General features: G+C 55.7%; 1 protein-coding gene across 3 annotated transcripts in view; it reads right to left on the bottom strand.

Annotated features, from left to right (window-relative positions):
• The window catches only part of MOB2 (MOB kinase activator 2), a 49,878-nt gene that overhangs the window by 15,989 nt on the left and 18,107 nt on the right, over window positions 1–15,782 (bottom strand). Inside the window, exon 1 of one of the 3 annotated variants that reach the window (XM_059070411.2) lies at window positions 411–638. The exons of 1 other annotated variant lie outside the window; for it this stretch is intronic. In XM_059070411.2, coding sequence (XP_058926394.1) covers window positions 411–520 — 110 coding nt within the window. In that variant the 5' untranslated portion in view covers window positions 521–638. Of the gene's footprint in view, window positions 1–410; window positions 639–15,782 lie in introns of those variants that run through there. One more of the 3 variants, XM_067037857.1, reaches the window with a different exon arrangement.

Here is a 15,782-nt window from a genome sequence, read left to right as displayed (position 1 = left end):
GTCCAGCAGGCTCGGGAGGGCATGAGGCAGGTCTGCTGCGGTCTGAGACGTGGTTCATCAGAAAGACGGACACCGGTCATGGGCGTCCCTGTTCTTACCCAGACCCTCTGGGCCAAACACTTCCCTTTCAGGCTCCCCCCGCCCCCCCCCCCCCCCACCGCCCAGACAGCAGGAAGCACAGGACTCTACGGAGAACCTCACCCCCAACAAAGTTCTGACCGTGTCCAGCTGGTTCCCAGGCATCCACAGGTGGGGCCGTGTCTGCCCCGGGCCCATCAGCTCCCCAGTCCCTCCGGAGGGGTCTGCACACCACAGCAACTTGACCCAGAGGACACCTATGGCCATTCCTCCCCAGACTGAGCCCTGGGGCAGGGACGGTCACACAGCCCCACCGACCCTGCCACGTTCACCTGAGCACTTTGCCGACTGCCTGAAGCACCATCTTGCAGCTGAGCCCGGTCTTCGGGGGTGGGCTGAGCAGAGCCCGGTCTGTGGGGACACTGCTGTGGTCTCCCAGCATGATGGGCAGCGCGGAAGCAGACTGGGAAGGTGGGAGCCCGGCCCCGGCGCCGCTCCCCGCTGCCCTGCCCTCTGAGCAGCCCTGACTAGCAGCCAGCCACACCAGCCAATGAGGACAGCGGGGGAGGAAGACGGGCCAGAGGCAGGGACAAACAGCTGCTCCTTTTACAGGCGGAGGCCAGCCAAGTCTGGTTACACGAGGGAGTGTCTCAATCGCCTTTTCAAAGTGGCGCCGTGCGGGCGCAGCGTGGGGCGAGGCCACTGCCGAGGGGACAGGCATAGCCTACAGAGAGCACCCGTCAGTGAGGCCCCGCCGTGGCAGGAGGGCCCTTCCGATGTGGCCGGGAAAGCTCTCTGAGCAGGCGGGGCTGGGTGGGCGCCCCGGCCGGGCTGCAGGGAGAGGCTGGCCATGCACCTGCAGAGCGCAGACACGGGCGCCTGGTGTCTGCATCCACAGCCTTGGGAAGACGAGGCCGGGGTGCCCGGAGCAGGAGCCGAGCTGGCATAAGGCAGTGGGCAGTAGACCCCAACGGACACGGCCAGAGGCCTCCCGAGGGGGCACAAGAAGCTGCATGGCCGAGGCCTTCTTTACAGCTGGGCCACACACAGGAGACCACCAGGGACTGAAGAAGCAAGAGTGTGAAAGAGGACGACGCTCTGCGCAGCCCTCATCTCTGGCTGACCACAGGGACAGCTTGCGGCCGATGGGGGCAGCACGGCCACGCTCGTCCAGAGGCCCCGTCCGGCAGCAGCACAGCACCCCGGCCTCAGCCCAGCTCTCTGTCCCCAAGGCCGTGTCCCACAGAGGACCCAGCCAACCATCCGTCCAGGCTCAGGCCAGCTCTGTGCGGTGGCAAATCCAAAGCCGCCGAGAGGACTACCTGATATGCAATGGGGCAGGCTGACTGCCCAGGCAAAGCTGGGGACACCAACAGAGCCCCGGCTGCACGTGAGGACCAGGGCAGGAACCCAGGCACCGTGCTCACACCCAGTGAGCGAGTGAGACTTGAAGGCCCTGGGTTGGGAGGACACAGCCTCCGGGCAGTTGGAATAACTGAGCAGAAGGTGCCTCTTGGCTCATCTTGTTATATATTCCCTGCCCTGGACCCACAACCAGCCACTTCTTCAAGGAGCCCTGGGTCCCTCTATTGGAGAGAATTAAAGACCGAGACCTGGGACTTCCCTGGTGGTGCAGTAGTTAAGAGTTCGCCTGCCAATGCAGGGGACCACGGGTTCAAGTCCCGGTCCGGGAAGATCCCACATGCCGCGGGGCAACTAAGCCCGTGCGCCACAACTACTGAGCCAGCTCCCTAGAGCTCGCAAGCCACAACTACTGAGCCCGCGTGCCACAACTACTGAAGCCTGCGTGCCTAGAGCCCATGCTCTGCAACAAAGAGAAGCCACTGCAATGAGAAGCCCGTGCACTGCAACAAAGAGTAGCCCTTGCTCGCCGCAACCAACGATAGCCCACGCACAGCAATGAAGACCCAACACAGCCAAAAATAAATAAATTTTAAAAAATAAAAATAAAAAATAAAATGAATAAATAAAGACTGAGAACTGACCTGGTCATCCCACTGCTGCTGGGATGTCACTTTCCTAGACCCTCTCAGCTGACAGAGCAAGGAGACGGGTGTGCACGCCAATCTATACGTTTACATCCCCACTCAGGTGTACACTGCAACCATGTGAAGCTAGACGTGAGCTCATCCCGACGCCTCCATCTCTGATCCAGACCCCGGGGATCACTCCGACCTCCCCCACTGATGGTGATACACCTGGAGGTTCTGAGTGGCTTTGTGAAACCACAGAAGAAGAGGCTCCCATGCTGTGAAGGCAGCAAAGCCATCGGGCCCAGAACCCTGGTTGAAGGTGTAGGAAAATTTGGTGCACTTAAGAGCAAGTGGGAAAAGCTACAAGGTTGAGTCCAATGAAAATAGAAAAGAAGGGGCTTCCCTGGTGGTGCAGTGGTTGAGAGTCCGCCTGCCGAGGCAGGGGACGCGGGTTCGTGCCCCGGTCCGGGAAGATCCCACATGCCGCGGAGCGGCTGGGCCCGTGAACCACAGCCGCTGAGCCTGCGCGTCCGGAGCCTGTGCTCCGCGGCGGGGAGAGGCCACAGCAGTGAGAGGCCCGTGTACCACAAAAAAAAAAAAAAAAAAAAAAAAAAAAAGAAAAGAAAAGAATAAGGAAGAGTAATAACTAAAACACTCCAAAAACACACACACAAAACAGATGAAAACTGTACCTCGATAAATTGGAATCTGAAAACCTCAGAAATAAAGTGATTTAAAGAAAGATTTGAAAAGAGACAAAAGAACTCAAAGTAGGAACCACAAATGAAAGTTCCTGAAATGAAGTCTAGACTAGAAGAAACAGCAAGGCGGTGCCATGGGAAACAGAAGGTGGGAAGGGGATTGTTTTTAATGACAAAGAAATGAGAAGCTTTCCTTCCCAGATGGAGTAACTGATGCTAGGCTTGACTTCCACCATCAACAACCTCAAACTGGGTACAACATACAAGCAACTGGTTTCAGACACTGGACAATGCGCAGAACGGTGCCCACTGGAAACTGTGGTGCAGGAGGGCAAAGCCCGCGCAAACCCCAAAGTCTCAGCCGCTGTGGATGCAAGAACAGAAGCTGGGGCTGCTGACGTGTGCAGGGCAGGGAAGCAGAGGGATGGGGCGTCCCAGAGGCGGGGCTCTAGAAACGTGGACAGAGGGCCATGACGCCTTTGGCCAACACTGAGCTGAGGGCCACAGGTGGGAGAAGAACAGCTACAGGAGCTGTGAGCCCAAGCAGCCTGCATCCCGTATCCTGAGATGTTGCTAAATTTACCTTTTTTCTTTAGCTCTAGCAGACTTTTTGCAGTTTCCCATAATTTTTAAAGTACATATAACCCTGTTATTTCCCAAACAAACTACCTCTTCCTTTCCAATATTCACACCTTTTATTTCTTTTTCTTCTTCTGTCTCTTTTTTTGCCTCATGGCACAGCTAAGACCATCAGCACAGTACTGAACAGAAGTAGTGAGAGACAGCATCCTTGCCTGGTTCCTGATCGCAAGGCAAGATGTTCAGTCTAGTCTTTCAATTGAACATTTGATATGAGCTCTAGATTTTTTCTGGGTGCCCTTTACCACTTGAGAACATTCCCTTCTATTCCTGGTTTGCTGATTGTTTATGTGAATATTTTGCCATGCACTGTTTCTATATCTAATTGAGATTTTTTTCTCCTTTATTCTGTTAATGTGGTGAATTATATTGACTGATTTTCAAAGGTCAGCTAAGATTAGATTGCTGGGAAAAACCCTCTCTGGGTTATGACCTGTTATTATTTGTCTTTTTTTTTTTTTTTTTTTTGCGGTACACGGGCCTCTCACTGTTGTGGCCTCTCCCGTTGTGAAGCACAGGCTCCGGACGTGCAGGCTCAGCGGCCATAGCTCACGGGCCCAGCAGCTCCGCAACACGTGGGATCTTCCCGGACCGGGGCGCGAACCCATGTCCCCTGCATCGGCAGGCGGACTCTCAACCACTGCGCCACCAGGGAAGCCCTTTTTTTTTTTTTCTGTTATTCTTTTTATATATTGCCAGATTCGTTTTGCTAATACTTTCTTAGAGAGTTTTACATCCGTGTTCACGGAGGACAGTGCTCTGCAACTGTCCTTTTCTTGTTAGGTTCTTGTCTTATTTTAGCCTCACTGAATTAGTTAGGTAGTATTTCCTCCTCTATGTTCTGAAAAAGCATGTGTAAGAATGTCTGAAGTTCTCCCAGTGAGGGGTGCTCCTGGTATCTTGTGGGTGGAGGCCCCACACAAAGAACCGTCCTGCCCCAGCATCGACAGTGCTGTGTAGGCGGCAGACACTCCGCGACGAGTGTGCAGCTCGCGTGCCCCCGCGGCCTCCACACAGTTACACGGCTGCTTCTCAACCTGCTCCTGGTCCAGCGTCACCAGCATCACCTGGGAGCCTGTCGGAAATGCCAGTTCTCAGGCTCACCAGCCCGGCTGACTGGAAACTGCAGAAAAGCCGGGACGGGGGTGAAGAAGCTCTGCAGGCGAACCTGGCACGCGCGACGCTCTAAGGACCCCTGCTGAGGGCGGTGTGAGCACCAAGCACATCCTACCTGGAGAGCCAACACTGCATGACGGTAGCACCAGACACGACGTAACTTAGAAGATGCAAGAGGACGGGGAGAGGCAGGGGTTTCCAGCTAATTTCAACACTGCTCCTGTGAGGGAACCAAGAGACAACAGCCAAAGGACGGCGGGACTGAGGGCTTCACAAAGGCAGCTGCTTGAGAAAGCATTTCTAAACACTCTTTTTATTGTAGCAAAATACACGACATAAAATTTACTATCGCAACCATTTTTAGGTGCATGGTTCAGGGGCCTAAAGTATATTCACTGCTGTGCAACCATCACCCCCATCCACCTCCAGAACTTCCTCGTCCTCCCAAACGGACACTCTGTCCCCATGAAACACTCACCCCCCTCCCCTCCCCCAGCCCTGGGCGCCCACCATCCACTTCCCGTCTCTGTGGACGGGACTCCTCCAGGGACGTCACGGGAGTGGAATCCGACAGGACCTGTCCTTCCGTGTCTGCCTAATTTCACTGAGCGTCGTGTCCCCCAGGCTCATCGGTGTTGTCGCCTGTGTGCTGACTGTCAGTGAGGTCACCTTTTAAACCAGAAAGCCCTTAAAACTGCCAGTTGGGATGTCTGCTCCCAGTCGAGAGGGAGTAATGAGGACTGGTTTTTACCTCCTGCTTCAAACAACAGGACACTGGACAAATGTATGACAGCTTTCAAGACACCAGACATCAGGCAACAGAGCGCGGTGATCCCTGCCGGATGGGAACCTGCTCCTGCCTGGATGGATCGGCACGGTGGGGAGGGGACCAGGAGGGCCCCGAGGGATCCCAGTTGAGGCGTCTCAGCGGGGAGTCTGAGAGGCCAAACAGTCAGAGGTCAGGGGGCAGCGCATCACGGGGACAGGACACTGAGCGCAAAGAGCTGCAGAGAGAACATGGCAGACGTGCTGAGGGGCCCTGTGGGGTCCCTGGCTGAGCTCGGGACAGGGCACATGTACAAGGAACTGCTGCGGGAGGGTCAAGCCACCCAGAAGGATCTGCAGGACCCTCCTCAAGGTTTGCACGGGCCCAAGAAGAGTTCCTTCCCCACCAGCCAGAGTGGCACCAGGTGGAGACCTCCAGAGGTTCTGTGTCAGTGGTGAGAAAATCCAGCCTGAAATGAAACATCGCCATAATCCCACCAACACAGAACAAACACAAGAACTGAAAAGACTCAGTCGTTTCCAACTGAGTCCAAGGGACACAGACACACAAAAATATCCAGCACCAAAAAAGGCAAAGCTCCCAAGGCCTTGCATCCAAACAGAGGTCATCAACCTCAGGAAAGGAGGAAAACAATCCATTACTAGGAATCAAATCAATCGATCAAAAAAGACCCCAGAATGGCTCAAAGACACAGTGTTAAAAAGTCACTATGACTGATCCCATCTGTTCCAGAGACTAGAGAAACACTGGACATGTGATAAGAAGATTTTTAAAAAAACGTGGGTTTTTTTTGAAGATCTAAATTGAACTTGTAGATGTGGAAACTAAAGTATCTGAGACAAAAGGTACCCTGGGGACGACCCTGGTGGCGCAGTGGTTAAGAATCCGCCTGCCAATGCAGCGGACACGGGTTCGAGCCCTGGTCCGGAAAATCCCACATGCCGCGGAGCAACTAAGCCTGTGTGCCACAACTACTGAAGCCCACGCACCTAGAGCCAGTGCTCCGCAACAAGAGAAGCCCCAGCAACAAGAGAAGCCCCTGCAATGAGAAGCCCGTGCACCACAACGAAGAGTAGCCCATGCTCGCCGCAACTAGAGAAAGCCCGCGCACGGCAATGAAGACCCAACGCAGCCAAAAATAAAATAAATAAATAAATTTATTTTAAAAAAATTTGGGGGGAAAAACTAGGGTTTTTAAAAACAAAATAGGGCTTCCCTGGTGGCGCAGTGGTTGAGAATCCGCCTGCCGATGCAGGAGACACGGGTTCATGCCCTGGTCCGGGAAGATCCCACATGCCGCGGAGCAACTAAGCCCGTGAGCCATGGCCGCTGAGCCTGTGCGTCCGGAGCCTGTGCTCCGCAACAGGAGAGGCCACAACAGTGAGAGGCCCGCATACCGCAAAAAAAAAAAAAAAAAAACACAAAATAAAGTGTTGTGTATGTACGTGAGTATTTGTATGTGTGTGAGTCGTGTATATATGTGTGTATATGGGAATGTGTATGAATGTGAGTTGTGTGTGTGTCTATGAGAGTGTGTGCTGTGAGTGTATGTGTGTACTTATAAGCATATGTGTGAGGTGTGTGCATCTATGTGACTAAGTCTGTGTTGTGAGTGTATGTGCGTGTTTATAAGCACACGTGTGAGTTGTGAGTGCAGCTGCCGGGCAATAGTGCCCCTTCTTCCCACCCTTCCTCCCCTGGCCACCCCCAGTGCCCCTGCCCCCCACCCCAGGCTTGCCCCGCCGGCCCCTGACGGCACTGTGAACAAGCTCGTGCTGCCTGGGGCCACGGCCCTCCCGCTCCTTCACAGGTACGTGGCTGGTGTCAGAATGCGTCTCTCCTTGCCCTCCCAGCTGCACCTCTTTTGCACACATGAGAGCTCCAGTAAAGGACGCAGACGCAGACACAGACTCAGGTGCTCACGTCCACCCAGGCACCCTGCCTGCCTGGCCCTGACCCCTCCAGGAGGCCAGCCCCAAACATGCAGAAAGGGCCACGTGCCAAACTGGGAATCCTGTTCGGAAGCAGCGGGAACGAACGCTCAGTCCTTTCACGTAACAGAGCAAGTCGCCAAGGGCACAGTCCATGGAAGGTGACGGGGAGCTGGACATCGTCAGCAGTACCAATGCTTGTGCCCCAAGAGACACTAGTAAGAAAATGAAAAGACAAGCCACAGACTGGGAGAGGAGGTCTGCAACTCATGCACTGATACAGGACTTCTGTCCCCAACAGACGAAGCACTCTCAAAACGCAACAACTGAAAAAGGGGCAAGAGACTGTAATAGACATTTCCCCAGAGAAGCTACACCCCACACCCACCAGGACGGCCAAAGTCCGACCATGGAGGCTAACAAGGGCTGAGCAGGACGTGGAGAAACCGGAGCCGCTGGGGGGATGGAGGGGACAGGGCGAAAGTCTTCCAGAGCCACACACGCCCTTCCCCAGTGACCCAGCAACACTTTCTCCTTTCTGCAGGAAGGAAGAAGGCGCCAGGCACACAAAGACACACCATCAGTGCCCACAGCAGTGCAATTCATGATCTGCGAACATGTGGGAAACAGCGGAAATGGCCTCCGCTGGTGCCGGCTGAGCCAACTGCATCATTTGTGAAAGAGACCAATTCTCAGCCACAAAAGGAAGAAAGTGCAGCTACACACAAGCACCTGGGTGAGCCTCAAAGCAGCAGATTCAGAAGGGGCAGGCCCCACACGCCAGACACTCGGGGATCCCTCTAGATGGATTTTAGCTGGAACAGAAGCAGGTGGCAGGTCAGTGGTTGCCAAGGCCCAAGGGTGTGTTGAGGGGACGTCCAACATTCTATACTGTCCCTGTGGGTGGTCACAGGCAACGCACCTCTCTTGCGCTTTAGATTCAGTGGAATGTAAATTACACCTCCTTTAGCTGACCGGGGCAAACACACCACACAAACCAGTAAGAGAGCAGCAACTCCTGCTGAGCACCAGCTGAGAGTCCCGCAGGCCTGTGGAGAGTGAAAGAAGCCACCGCCCACAGGGTCACTGGCACACGGGATTCCATTCACAGAACACCCAAGGGCAACCAGGTGCCAGAGCTCAGGAGGGGACGGGAGGGCGGCAGGGCCTCTGCGTGATGCCTCCTTTCCGGTTCTGTGACGTGGGCAGGGCATGGTGTGCTAACCTGAAACTCGCACACACACGTGCACTCGGAGTTGTGCTTTCTCTGCATGTCTTACATTGCAATGAACGATTCACTTCAAAAATATAGGAAAGAAAAAGATGACAACTGAGTTGGGGTGTCTCATTTCTACGCTAGATGTTGGCACTTACGAGGTTGACTACCACTTTCTCAACTCCTTTTTGTAGGACTGATCCATTTCACGGTAACAGATAGCTTCATCTATGTTTTCAAAAATGAAAAAGTAGGCAAAGGTTTTAGGGGACTGGAACGGCCACACAGAGGCTACCTTCTCGCGGGCCTGCCCTGTCTCTCTCCTCAGCACCAGGAGCGCAGCGGCCCGCAGACAGCATCTGCCCTTCCCCCCGCGGGCTCCTGAGCCCCTCCCCCACTGCCCACCCACGCTGGGGCCACATCCAGATGCCCCAAACAGCCTGGCCAGCTCGTGCCCTGGAGTATGGGAAAACTGCTGGGGTAAAGCCACTATTCATTCTCATGAATGGAAAGGTCCCGGGAGTGACAGAAAAAGGTGCTTCTGGGACTTCAGTCAGAAGTGCTGGGACGCCTTGCCAATGTCGCAGCCAATGCTACCCATGGCGCCGTCGCTCCACGGGGTCACCACTCCATGGGGTACCCACGCTGGATCTCGGAGGGGAAAACTAGAGTTCTACTCAAACAAACCAGCTTGGGGCCAAGCGAAGAGCACTCAGGACACATGTGGCAGCGGTGGGAGAGGCAGGAGTTGGAAGGGTTTCTGCAGTGACACCCTCTGGCGCAGGGACAGAAACTGCCTCCTGAGGCCAGAGGTCCCCACCCCACACCACCCAGGGGACAGAGGAGGAAGGAGAAGCCCTCCCACAGCGGGCTGAGGCCACCTGCTCACCTCCCCCTGCTCGCGAGTGGACCTGCTACATCCCGAGCCGGGCGGCAACAGCCTCGCTCTGCTTCCCGAGACCACGCTGGCCCGGGAGCCCCGTGCACGTGCACCGGCAACGACAGACAGGAACTGACCGCCCGGAATCCCAACTCCTGGGCCTTGGTGCCCCAACTCCATTCCTGTGGCCTCCCCAAGTGCTCCGATGACTTCCCAGTGTTCATTCACTTGAACCCTGACGTCCCCATCCTGCAGCAGAGGAAACGGAGGCACAGCCGAGACAAAGTCCAGATCTGACACAGGCCACCTGCTCCACACCCTCTGCTCTTTAACGCCAACCCCCTCCCCCGAGGGGACAGGCACCTCTGGAAGGGAAGGAAGCTTATTTCTACGCTTGGCTAAAGCTCAGCTGCCCCGGCAGAACGCAGGGCCCTCGGCGGCTCGTCACAAACAGCCCAGGAGGCTCAGGAGGCAGGTGGGCGAGTCTGACTTGAAGGGCCGGGTCCCTGCCTCTCTCCCGGGCCTGCTCGGCAGAGGAAGCAGCTGGAGGAGGAAGCCCCGAATCCACCACCGCTCCCAGGAAGCTGCCAATACACCTCGTACCAGAGAGGAGAAAGGGGTGCTGCACCTTTCTCCTCTTTGGTGTGAGGAAGCCCCTGCCGGGCTCACCCCTTCCAAGCCTGAGCGCGGCCAGGTCTGCTGGGGCTGGGGAAGAACGGGGCGGGGCTCCGGCCCATCACCCTCCAGGGCTCACCCTACATCCCTCACACACCTGTCCAACACCCTTGCACAGCACCCTGTGGAGTCAGGGTGGAGGTCAAGCACCGGCCTGGAGCCCGGCTGCCAGGGTGAGCGTGGAAACGCCCAGATGCTGGAGCAGGGCGGAAGCCAGGCAGGAAGAGTGCCTGGAAAGGGAGGCGGGGAGGCAGGCTGCACCCCTGCCGGGCTCAGGGCCAGGAGAGCAGCACGAAGTTACAAGGCAGAGAAATGCCCCACACGTCATGGTGGCATTTCAGGTTCAAGTCTAGCCAAATGCCACCCCGTGGGAGTGGCTGGTGAAGCCTACTCAGTGTGCTGGGCCCCTGGCCACCACCGACCGCCAGGGCGCCCAGACGGTGCAGTAGCCACGTCTGACCCCTGTAGCGCTGGCTGCCAGACAAGCAGATGCAGAGCCAGACGGTGACCAGCGAGGGCCTGGGGCACCAGGAGCAATGTCCCCAGTCACCCCACGCCCACAGAGAGGCCAGCGCATGGCCAGGGACTGGGGCACTGTTGCCCCCCGCCCAGGCTTCACAAGCCAAGCTGGCACGCAGCCCAGGCCGCCTAAGAAAAGGGTGATAAAGGGTGATGTGGGTCCTGCCAAGTCGCCCCGCCCTCCCCGCTGGTATAAAAAGCTCGGAGGCAAGATTTAGCCCAGGCTCAGTCCACAGGAAGGAGGCTCAGAGTGCACATGGAAGGGAGCCGCCTGCGCCTGTCCCCGCACAGGCCTGTCCCCACAGGCACTCCAGCACCAACACTGGGAATCTCCCCTAACCCAAAACACTAAAATCCAATCAGGAAACAGCCTTTCCTGAGAAAAACATCAGAGAGAGATGGAAGAGGTCCACTGCACATGGAAGGGCGGTAGGGAAGTTTCCAGAGAGGGAAGGAGCCCAAGAGAGGTCAGGCTAGGAGCCCAGTGGAGGCGGAGAATGAGTTCCTGCCCACAGCCCCCCACCCGCGGGCCCCAGGCTGTCCCCTCACCACCGCCAGGAATGCCACCCATCAGGGGTCCGGGGAGAGCTCGCGGCTACTGTCAGAACTGCACACCTGCAGAGGTCCACACGCCCCACGGGTGCATAAGATGCGCCGAGCCAGCTGAGCAGCCTCACGGCACACGTACAAACCTGGCTGCGCCTGGGTCGCAGCGCTCGGAAGGCCGTGAGGGCCAATGATCACCAAAAAGCTCCGGCCACCCTGCCGGGCTGGTGCCCTGCATTGTCCACTTCCCACTGCGGCCATCAGGCCTGGGGAGGGCCTGGACCTGGGGGTTTTATATGGGAGAAACAAGGGGACGCAGCCGGTCACGCAGGAGAAGGCAGAGACTCTTCCTCTGGAAACCAGCTCACCAAGGTCAAAGGGCAGCCGGCAGTCAAGCAGTCCCCATGGCATATTCGCCTCCGACTGGAGATCTGTTCTCTTCTCTAAATTAGAGGGAAGGCATCCGGCGTGGGAGTGTCAGAAAGTCAGAGGAAAGCCGCAGCCCAGACTTCAGACCCTCCAGGGGAGGCCCGGCTGGCAGGAGGGCAGTGCTCAGGCCAGAGGAGCCGCAGCGAAGAGGCGATCGCGGGACAGGGGTCCAGACGGCAGCGCCCACCACCGCAAGTTGGCACCGCCACACAACAGACTCTGCTCTGCAATCAAGAGAAGGAACTGCTGCACGGCTGCCGGTGACCACAGACCAGAGGCAGAACTAGTCCAGAAAGCAGAGGAGCCGCAGGAGGGCATGAAGGGAATGGCATTGCTCACGAGAATCCATCCTCATCAAGGGGCGCATTTCAACTCGGAGGACGCTGTGGAACGAAATTACACCTCAACACCACACCCACACCCACACCCCCCACACACTCACACTCACACACACACACTCACACGCTTTTCCAATGCAATCCCGTAACTTCGGAGACAAGAGCGGGGCTGACTGCTACCAAGACAGGCCTAGAGGATGTCCAGCCTGTGACCACCAGGTGAATACAAAGGTGGTTGCCTGCGCCTAGGGTCCAGGTGACCGACATTATCAGAACTCACTTCACGATGAAATACAGGGTTATGGGTGAGCCTCCCTCCACTGGTCATGCCTTTTCCCAAAAAATGTCTTTAAAAAGTAAGCACTGCACGTAGAATGAGGAAAGATGGAAAGATGCTGGGGGAGCAACGTGGACACGCGTGTCTGCGAGCTGACAGCCACCCCAGGCACGACGCGCCAACCACACGGAGTTAGGTTTAATGTGGCGTGTCTAAAACACTGAAGCCAGGAATTATTAATTAGGAAAATTAAGAATACAGGCATCCCTGACTTATGGTTCGAGTTGTGATGTTTTTAACTTTATGACAGTGCAAAGGCAAAACACGTTCAGTAGAAACTGTACTTGGAATCTGGCATTTTGACCTTTTCCCAGCAGTGACGCGCGGCAGCAGTGCAGCCCCCGGTCAGCCCGCAATCACAGGGGTGAACCTGACCCACACCATTCTGGACCTGCACAACCATCTGTTTTGCACTTACAGTACAATATTCAATCAATTACCCGAGACATTCAACACTTTATTATATGACAGGCTTTGTGTGAGATGATTCGCCCCAACTGTAAGCTAATTTGTGTGTTCTGAGCACATTTAAAGTAGGCGAGGAGGCCAGGTGTATTGAATGCATTTTCAACTTTCAATATATTCGACTTAGGATGGGTTTGTCAGGATGTAATTCCCATGGTAAGTTGAGGGAGATCTGTATAAGGACAGGCCCCAAACATGACATACGATTGGATCCAACGTCTCGGAAGTAACCTGAACCACCCTCAGTATTTTCTGAGTGGTTTCCTGACGGGGAGCACAGAATGAAAGTCTCAGCCGGGGCTCTTCAGCTGCAGCCCCTCCCTGCACCCACGGAGGTGGGTGCAGCTCTGACCAGGCAGCTCCCCAGCCCTCTGCAGGGCTGCTGTCCCTCCCATGGCCGAAGACCCCCTTCCTCTCCATCCGGCACTGGGTCTCCTCAGAAGTTTCCTGAAAGGGGGCTGATGAGATGCAATATTTTTTTCAGAATTTACATGCAAGTTTTATTCTATCCTCACACAGGATTAACGGTTTGGCTGATATGAAATGAAGTCCATGTTGCAAGTCCTTTTCTGACAGTCTCTTGAAGATTATTTTTTAGATTCCAGGTTGGAATTTTGTTCGGATTCCTGGTTTGGTTTGTTTTGTTCCTCTCTCTGGAAGCTTCTGAAATCCTTCCTTTATCCCTTGTGCTCTGAAATGTCACAACCGTGCTCCCTGCTGTGGGAACAGGGAGCGTCCACTGTGTGGGGCACATGGGGTGAACTCACTTCCTGTGATTCTGGAAAATTTTTGAGTTGCTTAAAATTCCCTCTTTCTGTTTCCTGCTCTTTCCAGAGTTCCCTTGTGGCCGCAGAGCCCCCTGTACTGATGTTCTGATGTCTTTACTCTTGCACTCCAGGTGTCCATACCTGACTTTTTGTTCTACTTGCTGGGAAATACATCCAAATTTTATCTCCTATCCCTTTATCAGGTTTTAAATTTGCTATCGCACCTCTAACCTGCAAGCGTTCTTTTTAATTCTCTGGATGCTCCTTCTTTGTACCAGTCAGTTCTTACCTGCTGGGGTTCTCCATGGTCTGTAAGTCTCTGAGGAAACTAATGACAGCCCCATTTTACTTGGTTGTTCAGAGTCTGCTCCCTCTTTTTCTTTTGGTTTTGGTCTCTGCCGTTCCTGTTCACATGTTCCACAAAACACCTGGTGGCCCTGGCCACCCACTCATACTTGAAGGTGGCACTGAAAAGCCCCCTGACATTTCTGAGTGCACGGGCGGCGCTCAGGCATGTCACTGGGGGACCATGTGCCTCCCTATAGCAGGTAGCACAGGGATGTCCATTGGCCCCTCCACTGTGAGTGTCTGGAGGTCTCTTCTCTTGGGCGGGTCAGACTCCAGGCAATCTTCTACCTGGAGAGTGGACTGCAGTTGCCAGGTCTTGGGGTCCAAGATTGGGTTGGGGAACCTCACCATGGTGGCTGTGGGAGGTCCTCAAGGCTTAATCTGCATGATGGTGGCCCTGGTGCACTCCTGGGACTCACATGCTCTCCACACAGTAATCCTCAGATTCAAGGTAGGTGGGAGGGAGCAGGGTATCTAGCTGCTTCTCCTGCACACCTCCAGACCTCCAACCGGCTCCTTCGGAGGCTCCGAGTTCCCACAAATCTGGAAGCCATCCTGAGGTCCTCAGGAGAAATGTCCCAGTTCGCTCAGGTCTCAGCTTTTCCTCAAGCCTGCGTTCCACTTGCTCACCAGCTCTCCAACTTCCTCCTCTGTCTGCTGTTGTCTCCCACCTTTGTTCCCGTGGGTCTCTGCCTTTCCAGAACCCTCAGCTCTCATTCCAGTGGGCCTGGGCAGGGGGTAGGTTCCACACACAAGTCCAGTCCAGTCTACTTAGGCATCAGGGCCAAGTGCGACACAGGATACTGGCAGGTGGCCCCTGGCTCCCCTTCCGTCAAGGGCCCCCTGGGCTCTCCCCTTCCTGACGGCCCCCACACTCGGCTACCAAATGATGCCCACACCTCCTGTGCCCGTCTGTGGGCAGGGTTTCCCACCCAGCTAAGGCAGATTCACAGAGGCAGGCCCTGCCCTGCCTGCGGGGCTGGCTGGCCTCATCTAGACAGTCTCCCAGCACAGCTCAGCCCCTGCCCAAACCCCCACCCCAGGCAGCACCTCAGGATAACCCCTCCCTTCATCCCCACCTTCCAATGCCAGGGAGTCAGAAAACCCCTTGAGGGCTTCCCTGGTGGCACAGTGGCTGAGAGTCTGCCTGCCAATGCAGGGGACACGGGTTCGAGCCCTGGTCTGGGAAGATCCCACATGCCGCGGAGCAACTGGGCCCGTGCGCCACAACTACTGAGCCTGCACATCTGGAGCCTGTGCTCCGCAACAGGAGAGGCCACGACAGTGAGAGGCCCGCGCACCGTGATGAGGAGTGGCCCCCGTTCGCCGCAACTAGAGAAAGCCCTCGCACAGAAACGAAGACCCAACACAGACAAAAATAAATAAATAAATAGACAAATTTTTTTTAAAAATTGGATCATATATTCACCTTTCTCTTTAAAAATCAAACAAGAAACCCTTTGACCCAACCCTGAGGGTGAGTTGCACCCTGTCCAGGGCGATGGGATATAACCCAAGTCCCAGCCCAAGGCTTCCAAACGGACACCACTGTTTCCGTGGAGATGTGCCCAGAGATCAAGGACAAAGGACACATCTGTCGCCCACTGGACTCTCCACCCGGAGCCCGGTCAAGGCTGCTAACCCAGGCTCCTGCCTGCACAGGGAAGGCGCGGCACATGGGAGGCCTGCTCAGAAAGGGGGGCCCCTGGTGAGCCCGGGTGCACGTGGCACCTTGCGTTTGTGGGACCGCACTGCCACCAGCCATACCCTATCCTCTCTCGAGATTCTGACACCCCTTGGAGAAGGCCTGTGTGTCTCAGAGAGGTCCCCAGCCCCTCTGCTGGGGCCACAGGCAGAGTCCCTGATCCTGGAAATGCCCCTGTCCCAGGCCTCGGGCTATCACAGCAGAATGGCCAAGTGGACTGTAAGCTCTGTGTGGGGTTTTGCTGTTTTCACGAGGACCCTGAGAAGTAAACACTTCACGCAAGGTCAGGGAGCAGCAAAATGCAGACCCTC

The sequence above is a fragment of the Kogia breviceps genome, chromosome 7 (genome assembly GCF_026419965.1).
Source record: "Kogia breviceps isolate mKogBre1 chromosome 7, mKogBre1 haplotype 1, whole genome shotgun sequence".
Lineage (NCBI taxonomy): Eukaryota > Metazoa > Chordata > Mammalia > Artiodactyla > Physeteridae > Kogia > Kogia breviceps.
This window is presented reverse-complemented; position numbering and strand designations above follow the sequence as displayed.